The 27075-nt window shown below is 47.6% G+C and overlaps 2 protein-coding genes and 1 pseudogene across 4 annotated transcripts; 2 read left to right on the top strand and 1 right to left on the bottom strand.

The window, feature by feature from the left end:
- Positions 1–3522: 3522 nt before the first annotated feature.
- On the bottom strand, positions 3523–6606 carry LOC101782344 (5'-adenylylsulfate reductase-like 4). Its single transcript, XM_012846635.2, has 4 exons — positions 6200–6606; positions 4891–5078; positions 4684–4808; positions 3523–4427 (listed from the first exon to the last, which is right to left on the bottom strand). Exons 1-4 carry the CDS (start codon positions 6383–6385, stop codon positions 4147–4149), a joined length of 780 nt encoding a protein of 259 aa, XP_012702089.1. The 5' UTR covers positions 6386–6606; the 3' UTR covers positions 3523–4146.
- Positions 6607–7070: 464 nt separating this feature from the next.
- On the top strand, positions 7071–10040 carry LOC101781942 (annotated as a pseudogene).
- A 9269-nt stretch (positions 10041–19309) lies between these two features.
- Positions 19310–25549, top strand: LOC101759921 (disease resistance protein RPP13). 3 transcript variants are annotated; one of them, XM_004973357.4, is made up of 4 exons: positions 19310–19544; positions 20229–21194; positions 22603–24698; positions 24821–25549. In XM_004973357.4, exons 2-3 carry the CDS (start codon positions 20359–20361, stop codon positions 24683–24685), a joined length of 2919 nt encoding a protein of 972 aa, XP_004973414.1. In that variant the 5' UTR covers positions 19310–19544; positions 20229–20358; the 3' UTR covers positions 24686–24698; positions 24821–25549. The 3 variants fall into 3 exon arrangements, with proteins under 3 accessions (XP_004973414.1, XP_004973413.1, XP_004973416.1); XM_004973356.4 differs by having other exon boundaries at positions 19311–19544; positions 24809–25549; XM_004973359.4 differs by lacking the exon at positions 24821–25549 and having other exon boundaries at positions 19314–19544; positions 22603–22954; positions 23122–23255.
- Positions 25550–27075: the final 1526 nt, after the last annotated feature.

Here is a 27075-nt window from a genome sequence, read left to right as displayed (position 1 = left end):
TTGCCAAGCCTTGAGGTCAGGCCGACAATGCTTGAGGCTAAGAGTGAGCTTGGCTGTGCCAGAACATCCGTGGATGCTACTCCAAGCGACCTGAATGACAGGTGCGCATCTTGGGATCCTTGTCCAATGATTGTTGCATCTAAAAATTTTGGATTTGGGAACCTTGGAAGTCACCATGAGTAGTAGTTGATAGTGATCAAAAATAGGAGCTGACGCCAAGGTTATCGTGGAGTCCGACAGTAGGAGGCTCCACTTAGTGCTGATGAGGAAAAGGTCTAGTTTCACCATGATCGGTAGCTCCTGGTGGTTGGACCAAGTGAAGCAGTGGTCAAGGAGCGGAGCTCTTGCAAGGCCATGCTGTCAATGGCCGTGTTGAAGAGGAGAGCTTCGATGTGATCAAAGTTGTCATTGGAGCGCTCGTCAGGGAAGCGTACTAGGTTGAAGTCACCTAAGAACATCCAAGCACCTACAGCTGCGGAATGTAGAGAAATTAGTTCATCAAGGAATCTCGGTTTGTCATGACGGTTGCAAGGTGTCGTTGTTGAGATTAGCGGATCAAGACTACGGCTAGTAAATTTCTTTTATGCGCGTAAGGCTTCGGATGGTGGCGTGAGAGGACACGGGGTTAGACTGGTTTGGGCAGGAATAGCCCTACATCCAGTATGATGAGCTGCTCGTGTTACTCATGCTGGGTTCGTAGTCGGGGTTACAAACAAGCGAGAGAGGGAGCCGGTCCCAAGTCTCTTGAGTGTGCACTGATGCTCGTTCGGTGAGGGTGTGAGTTCTGTTGGCTTGAGAGTCCTCCTGGTCTCAGGGCCCCTGGTTTTCCTTTTATAGCGCAGGGAGGGTACCGGGGTTACAGATGAGCCAGGCGTGTGGAGAAGTAAAAGAGATAAGCTAAGTAAAGTAAAAGACAAGGAAGAGGACCAAGTCCTGGGGTCGCCGCCTTCCGCTCTGGCCTTCGTCCCCTGTCAGCACGGCCACCGGAGGAGGGCGGCTGTCTTTGGATCCTGTCGACGATCCTCCGGGCGACCGTCGCAGCTAAGCATGATGATGGTGTTCGGCTGTGGCAACTGTGCTTGTCGTGGGGACGTCCGTGTCCTGTAGCCCTGCATGTTGACTGGGAGGCACGGCCAATACGCCTCTGTCGACGGTCCGTCCGTGAAACCGGGTGGCGCTCCCTCCTGTGCTGGGGGCGCAGGGAATGAGTGACTTGTGACGGACGGGAGAGGCAGCGAACTGGGGCGATGCCGCTGTAGACTGTGCGGTCGTGGCTATAGTGAACCGCACGGGTACTTGTGGCGGGTCACGTCGAGGAACGCGGGCACCTTTCTGCGCGCCAGAGCCGCGGCACATTTATGGCGAGATCGGTGGGGGCCCACGAGATCCGCGCCCTCATCTGCTGGTCTGCGTCCGAGGTGGATCCTTATCTTGTGGGCTCGGATGAGTCCGACCCTCTACGCCTAGGGTCGGGTGAGGCGGAGCCTTGCGGCGAGGGGTCGGGCGCGTCCGACCCTAGGACCATGGGTCGAGCGAGGCAGAGTTCTGCCAGCAAGGGGTCGGGCGTGTCCGAAACCGGGGCCCTGAGTCGGGCGAGGCGGAGTGGAATGCTCCTTGCCTACGCTGGGTCGGCGGAGATTACTGTTACCGCAGGCGGGCCCGGGCCTTTATGATTGTTGTTTTAAGGAACATAAGGAGGTCGTTAATATTTCTCCCCAACACAAGGGTTGTAGCCGTTAACAATGGTGAACTGCATATTAGTGGTAGTGGCTAGAAAGGTGGTGGTTAAGGAGTGTGGGGTGGTGGTGGAGTGGCTAAGGGAGAAGGAGGGGTCCCAAGCGGTGAGGAGGCCGCCGGCAGCTCTAGTGGAGGGAAGGAAGGTGAAGGAGGTTGAATGTGGAGCTGGGAGAAAGGTGGCCACTTTGAAGCGGTCAATGGTGGTAAGTTTGGTTGGTCAATGGTGGTAAGTTTGGTTTCTTGTAGGCAAATGAGGGAGGGGCTACGAGAAGGGAGGGCAAGTCGGACGTTGTTACACTTAATCTTGTCACCTAGGCCACGCACGTTCCAGGACAAGCTGGATACAACCCTTAAAGCGTTAGCCATCAAGGAACCAGCAAACCACCAGAGTGAATCGCGAGTAAGTCCAAGAGAGAAGAAAAAGCGCGCAAGAAAACAAGTAGGAGAAGCGGATCCAGCTCCTAGGATTGATGATGGTGCCTGGTGGCAACCACAGCTGATAGTTCCAGCAGTGCACAATTATGCTAGCTCATTCGGCGGCTAGGCAGAGTTCAAGCTGACGGCCATACATTACATGAGAGGTGACAGGGTCGCAATTGAAGCAGCAAATGGTGTAGAGGAGCAGGTGATCCAAGCTGGGCGTCATCAGTCTCGAAGGTCGACGAACGGAGCTCCAATTCAAGCGGGCAGGGCTCCTGGATGTTGCAGGCGCGACCGAGCAGCTGGAGATCTTCCACGCGCCAAGCCGGAGCAGTAGGAGCAGGAGGCAGCATCAGGGTAGTAGGCAGGGGCGTCGATGAAGCCGTGTCCACCTCCCCGTCATCATCATCGGTGCCGTCGTCAAGATCAACAGCAGCAACCGGCGCCATGTTGGAGGAAGGTGTGATGTCCCCCAGCTTCCTCTTCTTGATGCGCGTGGCAGCATCTGAGATTGTCTCCCTCGTGCCTCGCTCCGTGGCTCGGAGGCGAGCGCTGCGGCGGCGCGCGTCTGCCGTAGTGGAAGACTGCAGCGCCATCTCGATGGTTTCATAGCAAGTGAGACCAGGTGTGGCTAGAGCAGCCGGAGAAGGTACCTCTTCATCAGGAGCGGGCACCTCAGTAGGAGCCACTGGCATGGCCGGTGGAAGCGACACCACTGGCGGGTATAGAGCGGCCAGCTGCACCATTACGGGGCAGTCGACGAGGTGCACCTTGTCATGCAGGGGGGGGAGGGGGGAGGGATGATCAGTGGCTAGTCGACAAGGTGCATATGCAGATAATTATGCGGGGTTTTGTTCCATATTTCTCTCAGCTCCCAAAGTGATAGCCTCCATCTAAGAACTCATTGTTTACAGTTAAGGATCCGGTGAAACATTTGGGAGCGAAGGACATGTAGATGCCTGAAGGCTCCACTTTCTTACTCCCTCCCAATCTTGCAACAAAGGAATCTGTCAAGGAAACGTTCACCATCACATTTTTGTATTGCGCTCTTGTTTGGTAGGATAACTGAAATTTCAAGCCGGAGAAGCAGGGCCAAGCCCCACTATGCTTGGGGAAAACCTGTACGTACACAAGACTCCACCATGTAGATGTGAGAGCATTGAATTTGGCCCCAAGAAGAACAATTAAATTTCTGCACACGGTTCGTATTAGATCTTGCGTCGCCTTTCCTCCGTCACAAACTGACTAATCCAAGCAGCAAATACCTTTATTATGGTCGAACAGTGTACAAACACTGAGAATCGGTTATGAAACTGCATCAGAGAAGATTACATCAAATTCAAATGCTAGGAAAAGAAAAGGAACTTTTATGTCGATGTGACCCGGCAATTTCCTTCACTAGAACAACCAGTTGGTCAACATCAATGTGACCCAGTAATTTCCTTTACATCCAGTAAACTTCACTAGAACAACCAGTTGGTCAACAGGGCTGTGTTCCTGTGAAATATAAAGACAGTATGAATCCCCTCAAGTTTGTGAATCACAAACATACTAATCATGCCATGCCTATGACTAGCCTAAAAGAACCATCTTTCTTACAATACATGACAAGTTACAAATTTGAATTTGCACAGAGGACGATGGGTACAGGGTACTGTTGGTACAGATGATCACCATTTACGTCAGCATTTCCAAGAATGCCACTTGAGCTTGTATCAAGACATCTCCCAAAGAAAGACCAAATAATTTTAACACGCAGAATTTGAGATGGAGGGGATATGCTACATACATAGATGAGACCTTCAGATACAGAGCTGCTAGAACTATCTTTTTCACTAGTCAGCCATGAGACATAAATGTTAATTAGCCTTTGAGCTGACATTGACAGAACCCCAACCCCTCATGATCTCGTTTCCTGCATGCATCACTTGTGTGTAAGCTGCCTTGCTTAGACAGTCAATTCAAGTTTCCAAGTCCACGTTGCCTTCCTCAAGACAAGCTAGGAAACAACCTATTCAATTCATAAAGTCGCATCCTCCAGGCTTGCTTCATGCATGCATTGAGCTTGGGAAGAATGAAATGAAGCAACCGCAAGAGGACAAAAGAGCTAGCCAGCGCAAGACATGTATCTTGATGAAGTAACCTGTCCGGTGATCTTGCCCATGATAACAGAGAATCTTCCATTTCGCTCTTTTTGTCATTATCAATTGTAGTTACCGTATCCTCCACTCTCTCCAGGGATAATGCATCCAATGACACAGGATTCATACCTTGATAATTTCAAAAGGAAGGTGAAATATAGGAAAACTTTATGGGCAGGTGAATAAATGCTAGAGTGGCTCAAACTGGGAACTGGATCCTACTAAAATACCACCATATCTACATTTATAGACAAAATGCATGCTAAATCTGCAGTACATAACATCTGAATGAATAATCAACCTTTCTGTTGAACTTAGTCAATAACAGTAAATATTAAGATGTGTACCATTGCTTTCGCAATATCAGAACATTGAGAAACAGTACCTGTAACATCTTTATAAAACATAGCAAGGGAATTCATCGTCCGAGATCCATGATAGCGAACACGCATTGTAGAGTTCACAAGGAAAAGAGTCGGGAAGGCACGAACTCCATACCTTGACAATATTCTGCAATTATAAAAAAAGTGATTTGTGTGCCAAGATTTAATCAAATCTAACTATTAAGTTTATTTCCTTTAGAAAGACGCACCTTGGTTTGATATGAGATTCTTCAAAAGAAAAATGAGCAATTGTCGGGAAAAAGGACGATAGCTTTTGAAAATCAGTCCTGAAAATTTTAGAAAAAGGACACCACGAAGCATAAAAGAGAATAGCAACAAAATCCTCCCTGTTATGCAGCACAAGTGCTATTGCCTTTTGCAGAGCCCCATCATCACCCTGGAGCACCAAAAAATGGAGCATGGGAGTAAGAGACAAGTGTACTCATCCAAGATTTCAGAACAAAATCCAAAAGCCTGAGACGCAACTTGTGCACATAACTCTGAATGTACAAGGAGCAAAGGAGGAATATTTTCAATGTACTGTCAAGGTATCAATATAAAATGGACACTAACCTAATATTGCTACTCTCTGAAAAGTATCATGCACTACTCTATGCAGCAGATAATCAAAACAAGTCCTTAAGACAATTCAGACTGTGTAATTTAATTTCACTTTTGGACAGCTGATGGCAATCAAAATTATAGATGTTCGACAGAGAAGCAAACAAGCACTTAACTAATAGGTACTATTTATCAGGATGGTGTGTCCATACAAAAGAAAAGTGAATCCATGTTCAGACTAGCTTTTGCACAATTGCAAATCCTAAGGTGGTTCAGAAGAAATTAAAGAAATGCTACTCATTTAAAACCACTACCAGTAACTCCCAATTGTCCATACCTCTGACAATCAGTCAGCACATATACAACACAAGAGTGGTCTAAAAAAACAACACAAGAGTCCAGTTGAACCAGCATGCACATATTCATATAGATATAGCTAACAAAAAGACTATCTGGCGCACAGTCAAACAGCTACAGCTCATCCCTGGTGTCCTCAAATTACTCCATACCCACAACATAATCATCAATCAATACCTAAGATACCCATCACATCCTAAGAAGCAGTTGCAGAGACACCACGTGTTTTTATGTTTCAAATCAAGGGTCCCTGTTTCTGCTCTCCATTCGAATTAAAATAACGGTTAAAAAAAATCAACCCAACAGTCAGGCACATTGTCATGAACACAAGCTCTGTCAATTCTGCCATCAAATTGAACTACCGATTACCGAGTATCATCACGGACAGGACAACTTGTGAAGTTACAATACTCTATGAATTCATCTTGGGCGCAGATTAGATCGAGCACTAGCATGCAATCCACTCCTTCAGGAGCCAAATCACAACGGTAAATAGAAGCAAAACGACATTAAAATTCCCGCGCGGCAACCCAGCAGCGCAAGCAACGGGAAGCCAATTTCAGCCAGGATAGCGGAATTGAACGAGAGGGCCGAGCTCACCTCCACGACGCCGGCGTGGCGACGCCGGGGCCCCGAGGCGTCCGCCGCCGTGCAGGAGGCGGGCGCGTGGCGCAGGACGGCTGCGGCGGCGGGCGGCCTCGGGCATACCGACCCCTCGCCCGCGGCGGCGAGGAGGGGAAGCAGGAGGAGCGCCGCCGCGGAGGCCGCCGCCGCCGACGCCGACATGGGTGGGCCCCGCCGGAGGGAACCCTAGCAGATCGCGAGCGGGCACGCGCGCTCGCCGGGCAGGGTAGAGAGACGTGGAGCCGCCGGCGATGCCGACCAGCCGCCCTCGGGAAGGGAGGAGGAGGGTAGGGGGAAGAGGAGCGGGAGCGGCGGCGAGCGGGCGCCTGGCTGGGTCGCTCGCTGCTGTTGGAAGTTGGGAAGGTGGTCGCCCCCGTTTCTCGCTCTTCCCGTGTCGCCGTTTGTTTTCCCCATTTTTGTCTCTCGCTATCTTTGCCCGGTCTCTCTCTAGTCTCAACCTTCTAGATGCCACGTCATGGTGTTCGTGTACTAGGAAAATCAAATGGAGCGCAATTTAGAAAAAGTCAAACACCTCTAGTAGCTTGTTTTGGAGGAGGGGCACCCATGGTAATGGAAGATTAGAGCAAATTTCAACTAAACATATTGAAAATCCTAACCTGTTGAAGAACACATGACACTAACTACAGCACGAATAGCTAACGTAAGTACGTAACACAGTTGAAAAAACTTGTATATTCAGAGCTGCGTAAGCAGACAGCATACGACATATGGGCCTTCATTGGAACGCTGCTGGTGTAAATGGCCCAGGTAGGCCTTTCTAGTATTGGGCCAAGGCCCAAAGCCTCCGCCGCAGCTCTGCCTGATTTTGGTGAGTCCGGCGCGTCCCATGGGGGTCAAGAGCCCGGATAAGCCTGGTGTTGTTTTGTCGTGCTGCGATTCGGTGCAGCCGCTGGAAGCCGGGCGGGGAAAGAGGATCCCGAAGCAGCTGCAGCAGCCTGAGGAGCCGGAGAACACCGCCACTGTTGTCTACACCGGGCACATCCCCCATGGCTTCTACGAGGAGCAGATGCAAGGTGTGTTTCCGTGAGACGATGATGAGGCATCAATTGAATTTGGGGACAATAAAGTTCACTGGATGCAAGTGCCGTTGTTTTAGTGTTCTCTTTGGTGTTGTTGCAGGATTCTTTAAGCAGTTTGGGGGATATTAAGAGGCTTAGGATTGCTCGGAACTGCAAGGTATATTGTATACTGTGCATTGTTTGTAAGCCTCTAACTTGTGGTTTGGTGATATTTTCAGACATGAAAGTTGAAGCAGTAGCACTATGGATTCATTGAATTTAAGAGCCCTGCTGTAAGTGTTTTTTTTAGGTACCACTGCAGCAATGTATGTTGTTTGCCTGTTGCTTACGGTTTTGGGATGTGCTTTAGTGTATCACGTCGCGAAGGTTGTAGCCGATGAGATGAATAACTATCTATTGTTTGAGCACACCTTGCGAGTTGCACTTGTTCCACCAGAGAAAGTTCATCCAAAATTGTAAGCCTATACAAACATGCTGCCTATTAGATGTTCCACTGATTCTGTTTGCCGTCACACTTGTTAGAAGAAAGGAAAAGTAGCTATGGTATTCCAAGTAGTCTGGATTTTTAATTAGCACATATGCGTCACATGCTTGAAAATTTTATGGCTGTGAACAAAAATACACCTGACCTGATCTATGATTGTATATGAAAAGTGACTTTTAACTGTTTCAATAAGCACGCATCAGTGTGCTGAAATAAGAATTTATTGAAATGATGAGAATCATTGTTAATAGTTCTATTTTACTTAATATAATTAAGGTTGAATTTGTTACACTGAATTTATGCCTTTGCATGGTTAGTGCACAGATTATGTGTTTGGGTTGTAACTTTGTAAGGACTTGGTGAGTTGGTGATGTATTTGTATTGAAAATGGACTTCACATGTTTAGGTCAAGGGCAATGCAACTTGAAATAAAAACTTGCCCAGAAAGATCTTAGGCCGAGGGCATAATCTCTTGAATTGTTAAGAAACAGTGTTCTTTTATAGTTGTATCCTTGTTCTTTTATGTGCTTGACAGGGAACTCACGCTTTAGTCGTTATCAGTAAAGCGTTTGTAGCTGTCTATGTGTGCTGTATCAGTAGCTCAGTAGTTGTGCATACTCTCAGTTTCTTGTTTTTTGATTAAAATGGAAATGTAATGTGCAATTTTCATGTCTTATTATGAATTTTGTTCAGATGGAAAGGGGTGCTACTGGGATTCATGCCAATTGATCGAGTAGCAATTGACGGAAGAGACACAACAAGGTAAATCATTGCTAACTACAGCTGCAGCATATTATGTGCATTGTACTAAATATATGTGTTGTTACCAGGATAAAACTACAGAAGAGCACAAAAAGATGGTTGAAGGAATTGTAAATCGGGATGAAAAGCATCGCAAAAGAATCAAGGCTGCTGGTATTGAATACGAGTGCCCAGGACTTGTAAGTAAACCTTTACTCAGTTAATTTGTGACATCTATTTATTAGAGATACAAATATGATGCTTTTGTGTTACTCGTATGTGCTAGTTTTGACTTTTGACTCTCAGATGGAAAGTTGGTTAAGGAAAATTGTTTCATAATTGACTAGGAGAATTAGGAAAACCCATTCTTCTTTCTTTCACCAACTTATCTGAATCTCCTTGTCCATATCATTCCTACTGATGGTTTTGGAAAACCCTAGTCAGAGTGAGGCACGTTGTGACCTAAATGTGATCCGGAACCTTAGTAGCAGTAAAAATAGGGTGTCTCGGAGTTATCTTATTCCTATTAATGATTGTGACAGCTTTTATAGGATACGTGCCACCTAGCTATCTAATGCATACTTTCCAACGGGCCCCGGCTCATATTTATTTACCCCATTTTAAAGTTTTTGCCTTGTTTCAGCCCTTCCTTCATCTGAACCTTCCGGTACTAATCTATCTTTACGGGGAAGACCCCTCATCAAAAAAGAGCAATATCATATTAGTCTTCAAGAAAAATAGAAATTGCGTTTTCATTATGGTCTGACAAAACGCTAATTACTTAGATATGTACATATCGCTGGAAAAACGCCATCACCTACAACCCTTTCCTCTGCCGAGGACTTTCACGAAATGAAAATGGGTGGCATCATCGTATGCTCGACATTAGTTGCCCACACAAACTTTATTAGGCAAACAGAATTTTTTTCGTGTAGATTCTTGCTCCCACTCACACGAAACAGGTGAAAAAGGTTTTTTGTTAACTAAGTAGCAGATTGACTTGATTGTTAGCAACTGTAGCACTTTGTGGAGTGACTAAATGAGATTGTAATCTCTTAATGGATCTATGTCCCTGATACGATGATGTGATTTCGGCACTTACTGGTTCTGAATTCCAAATTATTTCACTATGATTTGGTGATTACAAATTTAGGGCCAAAGCAGGGCACATGATTTCTGATCTATCCAAAGCCAGTTGTTGGGTGGCACAACTGCAATAAAGAGGGACACCCCTGAGAAATGCTGAAAGTCACCTGATAAATCATATGCCTAGAACCCATACGCAACTTTGAGGCACAAAAATGATATAAACTCGATGTTATTTGCCATATGTTCTAGGTTTCTTATAAATTGCAAATAGAAAATATGGCCATTTCTGGAGTTATTTTTTATTAGTTCGTGGCAGATGCGATAGATTCTCCCTGGATGCTAATCATCTATTGTTTTCTTGATTGTACACAGTTAGGGAGCAATCAGCCTGCAGCAAAAAAGAAAAATTTTGATGAGGATCAGTAGCTTACAGGACAGTTAAGCAAGATCAGTTAATTGTATATCTGAGGGGACGGCAATTAACTATGCACTTGGTTTTGCTAGCTGCTTTAATGAATGGCACATTGACACAATGTTACGCGCATGAAAGCGCAATGGGAACATTTGTTTGCAATGTATGCTTCTTAATTAATTTAAACCTTAAAAGGTTCCATAGGTTCTAATTTACGCTATTGCTGCGCGCCTGTCCATGAATCAGATTGAAGTCATGATCGATACTCCTTGGATTTTATTCTGGTATAAAACATGGTAGAAGCACGTTCATGCCTCTAAATTCCCTCTACTTACTAGGTGCAAATTGGCATTCGGTGATCAAGTTTGCGCAATTTTAACAGATATAAAGTCAACCAGAAAAACTATATTGAGAGCCCTCTCTAATTTTAATTTAGGACAGTACCATCTGATTAATTTTAATTTAGGACGGTGGAGTCGTCCCCACGTCTGCACGGGGCTGATCTAGGGAGCAGGAACGCATTCATGCTGCCTCTGGGATTGGAAGAAATTTGGAATTCTGCCATTCTCAAAAGTGGGTGTGTATTCATGCCACCTCTAGGATTGGGAGAAATTTAGAATTATGCCATTCTCAAAAGTGGGTTTCGCCAGTTTGCCATCCCGCAAATGGGTTTCGCTAGTTTACCATTGTGAAACGGTGGCGCGCCGCTACAATGCCTTTTCACCATTTTCCCCTAGATTTTATGTTTTTTCCTTCATGATCTGACCATAATGCCCTTGAGGTTCTCTTCTCCTTATCCATTCTCTCGTTGTCTCGTTTCCTCCGCCGGCTCGCTCGGCTCTACCCTCGCCGGCCCTTCCCGCGGCCCTTCCAAGCATCCAGATATTTAACAAATGAAAATTCAAATTTAGACCAATATAACATAGCAAATTTATGACATGTTCATATCAATTAAAAAAGGCAAATTCATGACAGGATCAAAATCACTGATAGGTTCAGAGGTAATGAGTTCTCATCTCAGTTACATAAAACATGGCAAACACATGATAGGTTCAAAGATACTGAGTTCACATCTCAGTTACATGACATGGTTCAGAGATACATAAATTTGGAGGTCACAATTCAATTGGTCTTCAGCCTTTTAGGTGTCAGCTTCCTTGGAGGTGTTGTTTTGACAGCAGGGACAGCATGAGGCATGGTCTGAAGGTTCCTGGTGGGTGAGTCTTCCATGGCCTGGGAACTGGTACCTTCTCCCAACAGCATAGCAAGTCGGCTGCAAACAAAAAAAGATGCATCATGAGCAACAGAGCAATTATAGCTACTTTAGTTACAATTAATTTTTTTTTACCTTCTAGTCACTCTACCAGGACTGTTCTGCAGTTTTGTCTCCTTGGTAATTTTCTTAGTATTTTTCTTTGCATCTTTCTTGGTAGACTCCTTTGTAGTATTCTTTCTTGGCTTTCTCTTCCTTTTCTTTGTTCCATTCAGTGCACATTTATAGCTGGTTTCACCATGGCCCAACTCTCCACATCTTTGGCACTTCCTTTTGCCTCTGATCGTCTGTTTCTTAACCTTGTCATTGTCACCAGCTTGTTCAGAACTGTTAGCATCAGATTTTGCCTTAGATTTGCCACTACCACCTTTAAGGAAGCTTTTGATCCTCAACTTCTTTGCCTTCCTACACCTCCTGGAACAAGTGGTGCTGCAACCACATGTGGCCAGTGTGACTTGTCAGGCAGTGGCTCGATCAGCCTCTTGTATGCATTCTGAAACCTCTCCACAGAGTAGTACTCATGAACATAGTCCTCTAGGTTGACATCACCATTCTGTTGTGCTGTTAGCAATGCCAAAGCATGATGGCACGGCTTACCTGTGTGCTGCCACTCCAGGCATGTACAATCGTGCAAATGTGCCAACATTCCTGGACCCACTACTATTGTTCCATATCTCACCTTGAACACAGTCACCTTTCACAACTGTCAAGTATCCTAATCCCTTAGTCTTTGCTTTTAGTTGTTGTATGATAGCTGGTAGGATCTTGCCAGTCAACCTTTGACCAATACTTCTCCTTTTGTCCCAGAGCACCATTATCATTTCTCTCAGCTTGTCTGCTAGCTCACAAACAGGTAGGTCCTTTATCTCTTTGATCCAATTATTAAAACATTCTGCAAGATTGTTAGTGATATAATCACACTTAATATCTTGGTTGAAGGCACATCTCATCCACTTCAAGAAATGATAATTATGCAGCCATTCTAACACTTCCCTGGATGCCTCCACAATTGGCTTCATGTGCTGCTGAAACACTTCCTGTCGATATGCTCTTGCTGCAGGGTACATCTTAGAATGAGTGTCACTACCAAACTTCTTGATATAGTTTTGCATGAGATGCCTAAAGCATTCCCTTTGTTAAGCTTGAGGGAACATAGCCTTCACAGCATTCTCCAACCCTTTGCATGCATCTGTACAAACAGCAAGAGTAGGCAAATCTCCTACAGCCTTATGTAGCATCTCCATAAACAAAATCCAATTGTCAGTTGTTTCAGCATCTATAAATCCAAAGGCAACAGGATACATCCAATTGTGACCATCAAGTGCTATGGCTGCAGCTAAATGCCCATTCCACCTACCATTAAGTGCAGTCGAATCTACACTAAGATATGGCCTACATCCCTCTTTGAAACCTTCAATGCAAGGACTTAATGCACAAAAAACCTATGAAAGTACACCTGACCATCAACAACCTTGGTGTCAATCTCAATAACACTACCTGGTGTCCGCTTCAGAACCTCTTCCTTCCATCTGAATAGCAGCTGAAAACTCTCTTCCCAGGTTCCATACAACCGTGTCAGAGCCTTTTGTCTGTTAGTTAATTGCTCAGCTCCTTGCTTCTCTCTTCCTTTTGCAAAGTCAATGGAGCGAGCTCCTTGGCCGGCTGAATGGCCTGAATGGCCACTGTCCGCCGTGTGAGGCAATAGTGCCATGAGTAGTGGGCAGTAAGCCCTGTCATGTATATAGTACTAGTAGTTGGTAGATACACTCATAGCATTGTGTACTCTACTTTGACTTTTGCTCTATAAAGAGTGGATGAGCAGCTGCAGCACAAGTAGTTCAGCAGCAACAGAGAATTGTGTTTGTGGGCTGTGCTCTTTCTCACCTTCTTCTAACTCTAGCTCGAGTGTGTGTGTGGGGGGGGGGGAGCCGTGGTTGAGCGATCAGCAGCGGCAATGGCTGAGCGAGGATGAGGGCGCCGTCTGTCTCTGTCACCGGAACACCGCGGGGCAACATTCATGGTGAAGAAGATGGTGCTGGACATCGGCGGCGTGCTGTACCCCCTCCTCACCCGCAGCAACTATGCCAGGGGCCTTTGGCTGTCTGTGAGTGTCAGCACCGACGACGAGCAGGAGGACCAGATGGCCATGGAGGCCATCCTGAAGGGCGTCCCGCCGGAGTTCTCCGTCTCGCTTGGCTCCAAGGAGACGGTGAAGGAGGCGTGGGACAGCTTGAAGACGCAACGACCGCGTGCGCAAGGCGAAGGCGTAGCAGCTCCGCTGGGAATACGAGGCCATCACCTTCCGCGATGGCAAGGCAGTCGAGGACTTCGCGCTTCAGCTCACAACGATGGTGAGCCAATTAGGGTCGCTGGGTGACACTGTCACCGAGGAGGAGGCCATCGCCAAGTTTCTCCGTGTCGTTCCCTCGCGCTTCGCCCAAATCGTGATGTCCATTGGGACTCTGCTCGAATTGAGCAAGCTCACAATTGAGGACATCGCGGGATGGCTGAAGGTGGTGGAGGACCGCGTCGTGGACACGCCGGCGCATGCATCCGCCGGTGGCCAACTGCTGCTCAGTGAGGAGCAGTGGGTGGCACGAGCACGGGAGCGGAAGATAGGGGAGTGACCCTCTGTCACGAGCGGCAGCGGCGTTGGCGGAAGAGGAAGGGGGTGCAGCAGGACTAGGAAGAAGCGCGGCGGTGGCGGCATTGGCAATGGCGGCCGTGCCTCAGCCAAGGACAAATGCCACAATTGTCGCAGGACCGGGCATTGGGCCCAGGATTGCAAGGCCCCGCATCGCCAGGAGCAGGCGCACCTCGCACAAGGTGAGGACGACAAGCCCGTCCTCCTAATGGCGCAGGTGTGCGCTCTCAACGACACTGAGGAAGAAGACGCACCACGCGCCCTTGTGCGACTCAATGAGACACGAGCGCAAGTCCACCTCGGGAAGGAAGGCGGTGACGGCAGAGAGGAGAAGCAGCGGTGGTACTTGGACTCCATCGCTAGCAACCACATGGCGGGGGACGGCGAGGCCTTCTCCGAGCTTGACACGGGCGTCGTCGGAATAGTCAAGTTTGGCGACGGCTCACACGTGGAGATTCACGAGCGCGGCATGGTCATCTTCAAGTGCTAGAATGGCAAGCACCGCACCCTCACCGACGTCTACTTCATCCTGAGGCGGCATCCTACGAATCCGTGACCGCGATCGTCGCCTCCTCGCCAAGGTGAAGAGATCCTCAAACCGCCTCTACACATTGGACCTTAAGATTGGGCGGCCCGTCTACCTAGCGGCGCACCACAATGACCAGGCGTGGCTCTGGCATGCTCGCTTAGGGCACCTGAGCTTTGACACGCTGGCGCGGTTGGTGTGCCAGGAGATGGTGCGCGGCCTACCTAGGATCGAGCACACCGGCGAGCTCTACGACAGCTGCCTCGCCGGAAAGCAGAGGAGGAGTGCCTTCCCCAAGACGACCAACTTCCACGCCGAGGACCTTCTGCAGCTAGTCCATGGGGACCTCTGTGGACCAATCTCGCCGGCGGCGCACGGCGAGCGGCGCTTCTTCCTCCTCCTGGTGGATGATTGTAGCCGTTACATGTGGCTGCACCTCCTGAGGAGCAAAGACGAGGCGGCAACAGCGATCAAGCACTTCAAGGCACACGTTGAGGTGGAGACCGGGAAGAAGCTTCGCGTGCTAAGGACGAATCATGGCGGGGAGTTCAACTCCATCGAGTTTGGCCTCTACTGTGCAGAACAAGGCGTCCAGCGCCACCTCACCGCGCCATACTCCCCTTAGCAGAATGTTGTGGTGGAGAGGAGGAACCAGACTATTGTGGGGACGGCGCGCAGCATGCTCAAGGCCAAGAAGATGCCGGCGGCATTCTGGGGTGAGGCAGTGAGCACGGCGGTGTTCATCTTGAACCACTTGCCGACAAAAAGCTTGAAGGGGACAACGCCGTTTGAAGCATGGCATGGGCGCAAGCCGGACGTGTCCTTCCTCCAGAACTTCAGCTGCGTTAGGCACGTGAAGGAGACAAGGCCGGGGTTGAAGAAGCTCGATGATAGGAGCAAGCTGATGGTCTTCCTAGGCTATGAGTAGGGCAGCAAGGCCTACAGGCTCTACAGTCCGCGAGCACGGCGGTTGTGGTGTCACGGGACATGGTCTTCGACGAGGCAGCTAGCTGGGACTGGGAGTCCAATGGAGGAGAAGGAGTGGTGGGCAGCGGAGGCAGCCACTTCACCATATAGTATGAAGAATACCACGTCGGCGGTGAAGGAGTGGCGGCGGAAGATCAAGTAGGAGGATCCCCTGTTCCGGGAGTAGGGGAAGCCACGCCGCCACCTTCCCCGGCGGGAGGATCCCCTGTTCTAGGAGAAGGGGAAGTTGCAGGAGGGTAGGTGGAGGGAGGCGCCTCGCTGGCAACACCCGCCGAAGGAGCACAGTACGTCACTCCGCTGCCCGTGGTGTCCCCGCACGTCAATGCTAGCTACGACAGCGAGCCGCTCCGGTTCCGCTCCCTGGACAACTACATCGGTGGCACAGAAGCTCTTGGCTTGGCGGCGCATGAGCTGGGGGAGCAGGAGCTGCACTTAGGCAGCGCAGAGGAGCTAGCCACATTCAAGGAGGCGGAGTAGGACCCTCAGTAGTGGCGGGCGATGATTAGGAGATGAACTCATTCAAGGAGAACAAGACATGGGCGCTCATCGATTCACCGGCAAATTGCTGGCCGATTAGGCTCAAATGGGTCTACAACGTGAAGCATGACGAGCTGGGCAACATCGTGAAGCACAAGGTGAGGCTGGTGGCCAAAGGATTTGTGCAGCGCGAGGGGATCGACTTCGAGGAAGTCTTTGCCCCGGTGGTGCGCATGGAGTCCATCCGGCTGCTGTTGGCGTTGGCGGCAACGAAGGACTGGCGGGTACACCACATGGATGTCAAGTCCGCCTTCCTGAATGGCGAGCTCCAAGAAGAAGTGTACGTGCAGCAGCCAGCTCCAAGAAGAAGTGTACGTGCAGCAGCCGCCAAGGTTTGCCGTCGCCGGAGAAGAACACGAGGTCCTCCGCCTGCGCAAGGCACTCTACGGCATGCGGCAGGCCCCACATGCCTGGAACACCAAGCTCGATGAGAGCTGGATGTCCCTCCGCTTCACCAAGTGCGCCACCGAGCACACGCTCTACATCCGACGAACGACGTGGAAGACCCTGATCGTCGACGTCTATGTCAACGACCTAATCATCATCGGCCAGGAGTAAGGAGACATTGACGCATTCAAGAGGGAGATGACAGTGATGTTTCGCATGAGTGATTTGGGCTTGCTCAGCTACTATCTTGGAATCGAGGTAGAGCAGAGCAGCGGCGCCATCACCCTATGCCAGAGCGCGTACGCGAGGAAGCTCCTGGAGCAGAGCAACATGGGGGATTACAAGCCATGCCAGGCGCCAATGGAGGAGAAGCTGAAGCTGTCAAAGGACAGCACCACGGCAAAGGTCAACGCCACACGATGTCGGAGCATCATGGGCGGGCTGAGGTACCTGACGCACACGTGGCCAGACATCTCCTTTGTTGTGGGCTATGTGAGCCGATTCATGGAGGATCCGCAGGAGGCCCACCTCGCCGCGATCAAGCATATCCTCCACTACATCGTCGGGACGACAGAGCTTGGGATCACCTACCCTAGGCAGGGAGGAGCGCAGCTAGAGCTGACCGGGTTCAGCGACAGTGACATGACGGGTGACATCGATGGCCGGTGCAGCACGACGGGGATCATCTTCTTCCTCAGGTCGTGCCCAGTCTCTTGGCAATCCCAGAAGCAGAAGGTGGTGGCGCTATCTACCTGTGAAGCAGAGTATATAGCAGCCGCCACCACGTGCTGCCAAGGGATTTGGCTAGGAAGACTGCTGCTTGAGCTCATCAGCGAGGAGCTCCGCACGTCGGTCCTTCTGGTGGACAACAAGTCTGCCATTGCATTGGCAAAGAATCCCATCCTCCACAACCGCAGCAAGCACATTGACACCAAGTTCCACTTCATCTATGACTGTGCTGATGGAAGACGCATCAAGCTCGAGTATGTTGAGACCACTCAACAGCTCGGGGAGATCCTCACCAAGCCGTGGGGCATCTTCGGCTCCAGGAGTTGAGGAAGAAGATTAGGGTTGAGGAGATCAAGCAGGAGCATCACAATTAGAGGAAGGATTGTTAGTTAATTGCTCAGCTCCTTGCTTCTCTCTTCCTTTTGCAAAGTCAATGGAGCAGGTAGAGCTCCTTGGCCGGCTGAATGGACTGAATGGCCACTGTCCGTCGTGTGAGGCAGCAGTACCATGAGTAGTGGGCAGTAAGCCCTGTCATGTATATAGTACTAGTAATTGATAGATACACTCATAGGATTGTGTACTCTACTTTGACTTTTGCTCTATAAAGAGTGGATGAGCAGCTGCAACACAAGTAGTTCAGCAGCAATAGAGAATTGTGTGTGTGTGCTGTGCTCTTTCTCACCTTCTTCTATCTCTAGCTCAAGTGTGTGTGTGTTGGAGAGTAAGCTCAGCCATTGCCAACAAGGTCTCCCCTTCCATACTGTGTCATAATGAATTGTGCATTTGTGGTCATCTTGCAATTTCAGTAGCAACTCTTTTAGTACCCATTGGCTTCTTCAGGAGAATATGAACTGCATTTGAAGCAACCCAAGCACGTGTTGGTGTAGTAGCCCTTCTCCTACTACTGGACATGCACGTCTGCTCATCAATCAATACTGTAACATTGTTAGCTGCCAATAATAAGAAATATTTTGAACAAATACATATGACATTGTTAGCTACCAAGTTAATACCATAATAGTCTTCTTATTACGTTGTCTTCTCTCAACAATGTGCCAAGGGCAGTCCTCTGCCTTACAATTGCCTATAAATCTAGTTGGGTCAGTTTTCTCAATGTCTAGTTTAAACTCCTCATTTATGGCAAATTGTCTCATAGCCAATCTGAATTCTTTCATGTCAGGGTAAACAGATCCAAGATTCATGCATGGCTTGTCTGGATCGTACACTATCACCCTTTCCCCTGGTATGCTATCATCAACAGGTAGGGAGGCACCATCAGTATTCTCAACATGACCTTTTCCTTTGTCAGCAGACTTAGCAGCTACCCTGCAACTTTTCTAGCCTTCTCTTCCTCATCTTTCAAACCCAACAGTTCCCACACATGTTCGTCCTCTATAAATTCTAACCTTCCTTCATACTCTACATATAGTTCGTTGATTTGCAGCGTATTCCAATCAACATTTGGTGCTACTTCCACTTCTGGATGAGGTAAAGCTTCATCAACAGCCTCAGGAGGTTCTACTACTGCTACACTAAGCTCAGGCTCGATGAAAAAAAATCAGTTAGATGGGGAAACTAACTACGGTTCAGCGCATTCGAGTTAGGATAGTGTATGGCATCACGACAAGCACGAGAAGGAGATCAATCCAATCGCAATTCATGGCGTAGATCCACAAGGCCCTCTGAACCAGACCTCTTCCAAGCCTAAAACTAGTTCCTGGTGGCAGAATAGGATGGGAGGGTGTGCCCTAGGAGCATGGTTCATCGGGGAACTTGGACGGTGGCAGCAGGCTTGGGCAGCTGCTATAGAACCTAGGAGGCGGCGGCGGGTGGCTAGGGTAGGAAGGGGCGACGGCTGGTGGCTAGGACAGGAAGGGGTGGCGACGGGTGCTTGGGGCGGCGAAGGGGCGGCTGGGGCGGCGGGGGCAGAACCGAGCAAACCAGCGGATAGAGTCTCGGGGAGGAAACGAGAGATCGGGAGAATGGATAAGGAGAAGAGGCCCTCAAGGGTATCATATCCAGATCGTGGAGGAAAAAAATACAAAATCGAGAGAAAAATATATAATGGAAAACTGGCGAAACGCATTTGCCGTAAACCGGCGAAATGGCAAAATTCCAAATTTCTCGGGGGAGTGGGGAGGACTCCGTCGCCGGTAAATGTGTTCCGGTGGCCTTGGTTGCCGCACTCCACGTATGCTGGCAAGTGGCGAGTTATGGACGGCCGGGTCGAAAGTCAAAGCCTTTTTCAGTGGGCAACGCCGCGACACATCTCTCTTCACCGCATCCCAAGACCCAACTCTCTGGCCGACACTCCTTATCCAAGAAAAACTCTCTAGCCGACACCGCATTCTCCGCCCAAACGCCGGCCAGATCCGAGTCGTGGGCGGCGCGTCAGAACACGGCCGGAGTGCGTGAGGCCAGCAGGCGGGCGGCGTGCCGGAGCGCGTACTACTCCATCGAAGATCGAACTGTGTAAGCTCCCCCTCTAGTTTTCCTAGCAACGTCTGGCTCCGTCGTTCCCTCCTCAGATCACCACTTGCAACGTCACTAGCTTCCCCTGCTAATTATGCCCAACTGCAGTTTTCAACAGCACTGGATATTCTCAAAACCGTAATTAAGCCCGCCCTGAAGCTTGGGTAATATTGTTAGGAAATACTAAGACTTTAGGTGCAGATATGCAATAGATTTGGTACAAGCTGCAATACGGCACAACACATGGTTAAACACCTCGCGAATATCAGCTATGTGCTTTCTTCACTATGAGCTAGAGCATATGTGTTGGATATTTTTTTTGCGGCCCTCTTTTTCACCAACTGTAATTCGCTAAGAAAAATCCAAGTAATGTTAAAGATACAAGGCAGCATCTATTGGAATTTTAGACTTCCTTCTGTATATGTAGATTTACTTGTGTACACATGTTGTGGAAAGCCCTCTTCGCTTTTTAACCATTTCACTTGACCCGAAATGTAGCTCCACTTAACATCCGGTGGAAGAATTTTATATACTTTTCAAATGGAAGACAAATAGTCAAAATGATTCATATTGTTAATATCTCGGGTGTTGCAAGTATGTTGAAATGAGGCAAACTTATCTAATGATTTCACCCCATCAAAATATTATCTTTGAATTGTTTCTAATGTTTTTGTTCTTGAACAGGTTCCTTGCCAGGAACAGGACGGTCCTGTCATAGAGAGGCAACAAGAGGCTCCTAAGTGAAGAGTGAAGATTTTGTGAGAACAGAGAAGCACTGAAGACTTTGAGAGGATTAGGTCATCCAGAGACCAATATGATTGAAGTGACGGCAAGCGCTTTGATGGGGGTGATAGACCCCCTCCTTGACAAGCTCTCTGCAGTGCTGCAGAAAGATCATGCCAAGCTCAAAGGTGTGAGCCAGAATATTGCCTTTCTGCGAGATGAGCTAAGCAGCATGAACACTGTGCTGGCGATGGTTTCAGAGTCGGATGAAGTAAATCCACTGATGAAGGAGTGGATTTGTCAGCTGAGAGAGCTGGCCTACGATGTTGAAGATTGCATCGAAATCTTCATGCACCATCTCAACCGTGATGGTGCCTGCAACAGCTTCATCCACAAGATGATAAGCAAGATCATCACCTTGAAAGCTTGCTATCAGATAGGTGATCAGATTAATGAGCTCAAGGAGCGTGCATTGGAGGTTAGCGATAGGCATAAAAGGTATGAGCTCGATTTATCTGGCCAGTGTTCAAAGTCTGTGGTAATTGACCCCAGGTTGCCTGCGCTCTTTGAAGAGGGGGATACATTTGTGGGTATTGACAGCCAAAGGGACATACTTGTCAAGTGGCTTACTGATAGCAGTGATTCACACCCGCAGCGCAAGGTTGTCTCAGTTGTTGGATTTGGTGGATTAGGAAAGACAACCCTTGTTAATTGTGTCTTCCGAAGGATTAGAAGTCAGTTTGATTGCATGGCTTTTGTGTCTGTATCCCGATGTCCTAACGTTAACAAGATCCTTGCAGATGTGCTATTGCAAGTTCTTAAGAGAAGTAGCTCAATTACAGAGGATCAAAATAAAGGTCTCTATCTCAGAACATTAGGATATCTAGAACTTGTCAACATGATTAGAGAGCATCTTCAAAATAAAAGGTATGAAACACTGCAAATGCCGGCATACTAAATTTGACTACATTCTGCAAAGTTTCAGGGCCAGTTTTGAAGGGAGCACAACCTTTACCATATTTTTAGATGTTATAAAACCATTATCACCTTATCAGGAACTTGTGGCAATTCAAATCGACAAATTTAAGTGAATTATTGGATGTATGACACTGATACACAATCTATCCTATTTGTCTTTTGATTATCTTCTTCCTTTATGATAGATATTACCTAACTAATATTCCTGTCCAATACTTATTTGCTTTTGATTGTCTGATGATCTGAAACATTGTAAGATATACTGTATATATTGGGAATTTAGTGTTTATACTGATTTTCTTTTTTTCATGAAGCTCTTGCTTGATGCGGGTTATTTAATATACACCACCTAGCACTTAGTTCCTTTTAATCTGCTAGATTTTACTCAAAACAGGGATCTGCCCTTCCCTGTGGGACCTAATAACTAAGATTGAATTATATCTCATCATGCAGAACGTTTTTGGATCAGCATCTGCTCATCAATGTTGTAACTATCATAACAGTAACAAAAAATTGAACTATACGTAGGGATGGTAACGGGGCAGGTCGGGGCCGGGTGAAGCTTCCGCGGACCCACCCCCGAAACCCGAACAGTAAACACGCCCTGAACCCGAAACCCCATTCGGTGGAAATCCTGCCCCGACCCCGAAACCCGCGGGTGCCCGAAACCCGGTGGGTCCCCCGACACCCGAGCCGTCGGCTCGTGGGGGCCGCGCCGCCCCCGGGCTCCCCGTCGTCAGCGGTGGTGAGAGCGAGGGGCGACCCGGTGCCGGCGACGGCGAGGGCGAGGGTGAGGGGCGACTCGGTGCCGGCGAGGGCGAGGGGTGAACTGGCGCTGGTGAGGGCGAGGGGTGAGGGCGAGGGCGAGGGGCGACCCGGCAGCGAGGCGGTCGCCGCCACCGGGGATGGGGTGGATGGGGTGGATGGAGGCTGGCAGGGTGGGTATGTGGGGATGGGGTGGATGGAGGTGGGGATGGGGTGGAGTCGTCTGTTGCATGGTGGACGGGTGGAGGGCTGCTGAGCTAAGGTGTGGGATGTGTGCTTCGTGGGCCAAATTCGGGGCTCCATGGGCCCCGCAGGGGAAATTTTGAACCCAGCCCTGCACCCACCATGTGTCAGGTCCCCGAACCCAAGACCCGCGGGGGGGAATTTCGGACCTGCCCTCGCCCGTTGGGTCTGAAACCCGCAGGTCTCGGGTCCAGCCCCGCCCGATTGCCATCCCTACCTATACGAATGCTCTGTTGTTAAGGTTTTAGAAGAAAGCCCAGTTTGTCGTTGGATTCTCATGTATGAAATATTTCTTGGGTACATAATTCATTTTATTTTACTTCAAGTTTGTTCACAAATTGTTTAATAGGTACTTTGTCATAATCGATGACATATGGAGCAAACAAGCTTGGAAAGACATCGAATGTGCTTTCCCCCACAATAATAGTGCGAGTAGAATAATAACAACCACACGAATTCAAGATGTTGCTGAGAACTGTAGCTCTCCACACAGAAATTATGTTTATCTGATGAAGCCCCTTGACAATGATGACTCAAGAAGATTGTTCTTGAAAAGGGTTTTTTGTGAAGGTGATTGTCCTCTTGAATTGAAGGAAGTTGGTGATGATATACTGAGAAAGTGTGATGGGTTGCCACTTGCTATAGTTAACATAGCTAGTCTATTAGCAACCATACCAGCCTCAAAGAAACAGTGGGAGAAGGTACGGAATTCTCTTTTATCTGCACTTAAACAGCATCATGAGCTGGAAGTGGTAAAAAGGATTTTGCTTCTTAGTTATTACGACCTACCTCACCATTTAAAGATATGTTTGTTGGATCTAAGCATGTTCCCAGAGGATCATGAGATTGATCGACTGCGTTTGATCAGGAGATGGATGGCTGAAGGATTTATTGTTCATCAACGAGGACAATATTTGGAGGATACCGGAGAAAACTACATCAATGAGCTTATCAACAGAAACATGATCCAACCAGTGGACATTAACTATAGTGGTAGACCAAGAGCTTGTCGGGTACATGATATAATGCATGATCTTATTATATCAATATCATTGAAAGAAAATTTTGCTACCATAGTAGATGATCATAAGCTATCACCTTTGGCTTACAAGATTCGACGCCTCACCCTCGTGGGCAATTGTGAAGAGCAAAATCTATGGCAGGGAAGTAACATCTTGTCTCATGTTCGGTCATTTAGTGTCTTTGGTGATGTTAAGAAGATGCCCTCTATCATGGATTTTCAAGTTTTACGAGTCTTAGATCTGCATGATTGCTCTAATTTGGAGGATGGAGACATTGGGAATGTTGGAAATTTAATCCATCTGAGGTATCTAAGTCTCTCCAATAGTAACATTAGCAAGGTCCCACGACAAATTGAGAGGCTACAACATTTGCAGACACTGGACCTGAGATGTACCAGAATAGAAGAATTGCCAGCAACTGTTGCTGAACTCCGCGAATTAGTGCGCCTATTTCTGCCTACTGGTGTTAGACTCCCAAATGGTTTCAGTAATTTGGAAGCTCTAGAAGAGCTGTCAGGTTTAGATGTCAGTAGGAATTCCCCAGAAATTGTGCTAGAGCTAGGGAACCTAACTAAAATGAAGGTGCTTGGGATTGTGTGGTATCTGGATGGATCAGTTATCGACAAAGGAAGGTTCAAGCAATCTTTGATCTCATCGTTGTGCAGGCTAGGAGAAAGAAACCTCCAGTTTCTAAGTTTTACAAGTAATAGTGGTTCTTCTGTAGATTTCTTGGCTGATTCATGGTGCCCTCCTCCACGTCATCTACAGACACTGTTCATGTGCGGTCTAACTGTCCCCAGTTTCTCTAGACTCCCTAAGTGGATATCATCCCTTGTCGAACTCACCTGCTTAGAGATTTCTATAGAACAATTGAGATTAGGGGATCTGCAGGTTCTCAGAGATTTTCCTTCCTTGCTCTGCCTCCGAATTTACCTAAAAGAATCCCCACAGGAAACACTCAGGATCAGTCCTGTTGGATTCCAGTTTCTGAAGGAGCTCTGTTTTTACCCATTGGATGGTAATTTGGCTTCTCTCAATCCAAGAAACAGAAAGGAAAGATTGAGCCTTACGTTTGAAGCAGGGGCAATGCCAAGGCTTGAGCTGCTTCATTTTAGATTTGCTGCACATGGTAGCTTTGATTTCGGCATCAGCCACCTCATTTCTCTCAGGCATTTGCGGGTGTTTATTAATTGCCGGGGTGTGAATCCTCGGGAGGTGGATGCCGCTGAAGCTGCCATCAGAAATGCAGCTGCTCTCCTTCCCAACCATCCACTGCCAGGGATTTTTCGGGCACATGAAGGAGCAATGGTACAGGAGGAGCATATAGATAGCACAGACCATCTTGCCCAACAACTGGACGGTAGCAGGTGCAAGCAGAAGAAGATTCGGATCAGCAGTTTTGGAACTTAGCATTAACTGCAAGGTAATATATATTTAGGCTATCATCGCCTCTAATATTCTTCCTTTTGAGATGTGCTAGCTTCTAACACATGCCTGTTGCTGCTGTACTAATTTTTCTGTACTTTTCTTAAGTCTCTTGTTTAGGTTACAACGGAAGCACGATGATGTCCTTGTTATCAACAGGGTTGTTGATTGATCTGTTCATTTTTCTGAGAGAAACAAAAAAGAGAAAAAAGAAGGGAAAATGAACATGCTCTCTGCGGCATTTCCAACTCTACATGACAAAGTGCATGCTCTCTATTCTGGAACATGTTATGCGTTGGCCTTACCTCTTTCTTGAAAAACCAAACAATGCTGTGTGTGATTAAGTTTCAGAATGATCCGGATGTAGATTCACTAGAAAAATATGGGAGAACATTTTGGTTTGGGCGACAAATCAGGCAATATATCCAAGGGAATGGCCTCAAGCAGACTCGGTACACCACTCGTGGTCCAACTTAGCGACATCGGCATGTGCAATGAGGAAGGGTCTACGCTCCCTAATAGTGCTTGCCACGTGGGTAATTTGAAAAGAACGTGATGCAAGAATTTTTAAGCGACAGGAATCATCCAGCAGCTCAGTGATGGCTCGTGTCCAGGAGGCGGCAAAGGGATGGATGATGGCGGGAGCAAAGCATCTTGCTACTCTTTTCACGATGAGCTATCAAACATGATTAAGTACTGTGCAGATAAATCCATGAGTATTACTTGACAGTCGTTACTTTGCAAATGTATGAAAGAAATGGACTAGTAATTTTAGTCCTGGAATGGGTTAGGAGAAACAGTCAAACAAATAGTAGCTAAGGTTTTTTATATTGCACAAATGATGAGCTATTATGTTTTGGTAATTTTTCATAAATGAAGGGAGCTACTATAAATTATGTTTCATAATAGCATATATGTGTAATTTAGATGCATGTTTTTGGGGTTTACTTCAGGTGCCTTTCATAATAACGGAGGTGGATAATTAATAACAAATTAAATCCGATGGCTATCACACAATTGAACCTAATGCGAAGGTGGGCAGTCGCATTATGATGGCTATCACCCTAATGCGAATGATTTATTGTTGAACAACAAGGGAAATGTTTGGATGATACTACAGAAAACTACATAAAAGAGCTCACCAATAGAAACATGATAGAACCAGTGGAAACTAACTATAGTGGTAGGCTACCAAGAAGTTCAAATCCGTCTAATTGACCCCTCCCCCGAACTGGGGGATTGCTAGTCCACACGCGTTCGCCAGGGGATCAGCCAACGCGCGATCTCAGACAGCCAACAACTTTCCCTTTATAGTAAAATAAATTTCCCACAACTTTCTACATTTTGAAAGCTATAACTTATATATATAATTTTATGTATAATTTTTTAAGATCTCAATAGAACAACTCTTTGACACAACTTTCGTGATACACATAACTTGTACGTATAATGTTTTAAGATAATTTCTTATAGGATAATTTATTAACACAACTTTCGCAATAAGTATAACTTTTACACATAACTTCTTCTAGTGGAGTTTTTATATGATAATTTTTTAGCACAAACTTCACGATACTTACATGCATAATTTTTTTCAAACACCTTATCGTAGGATAACTTTTGAGCATAATTTTCATAAGAACATTATTAGAAAAGACTTATTGTACAACTTTATACATAAGTTCACCCTACATCATCAGAAAAAGGTAAACAACTGAAAAAAGATAAAACTTGGTATTACAGAATGTGAAGAAAAAACAGAAAGGAAAATGAAAAGGGAAAGTAATTAATACCTGGGCTCTTCAGAGCAAGTTTAATAACGCAGCTAGCAAGCGGGCTGCAAGGTTTCTCTCAACCTTTTCCTAGCCCACTCGTACAATGGTTAGCCCTTCACCATTAATACATGGTCCACAGTCATTCTCACAAAGTTTCTTGGTTCCTGTGCCCAAGTCGGCTGTAAACTTATAGCCCGCTTCTCCTCTCTCACCTCTTCTCTCTCCTCCACGCATTCAGCCAGTTTACAGCCCCTTATTATACTTGCTCTAACTGGTGTGCGACACGCACACATGGGCGCTGCCGTTATGCGGGCGGGCGGGCGGATCTATGGTTGGTTTGAAAAGCGCGCGCTGCCGTTATGCGAGCGGGCGGGCGGATCGATGGTTGGTTTGAAAAGTAGCACGCGCGTGTAGGATCAACATTGCGCCCGAACTGTGCAAACCACGCGCACAAAACCCCCGAGCCCGCTCCACACCGGTTTCAACCCGCGCTGGCGTCCACGTCGACCCACCGTCCTTCCACGCCAGCAAAGGCCTCACGCTGTTTCTCTCTCTGTTGACTCCCCTGTCGCTGCTTCTGACACCCAGCCCCTCCGCGGC

This window comes from Setaria italica, chromosome VI (genome assembly GCF_000263155.2).
Source record: "Setaria italica strain Yugu1 chromosome VI, Setaria_italica_v2.0, whole genome shotgun sequence".
NCBI classification, from domain to species: Eukaryota; Viridiplantae; Streptophyta; class Magnoliopsida; order Poales; family Poaceae; genus Setaria; species Setaria italica.
The sequence above is the reverse complement of the archived record's forward strand: the minus strand, read 5'-3'. Positions and strand labels throughout refer to the sequence as shown.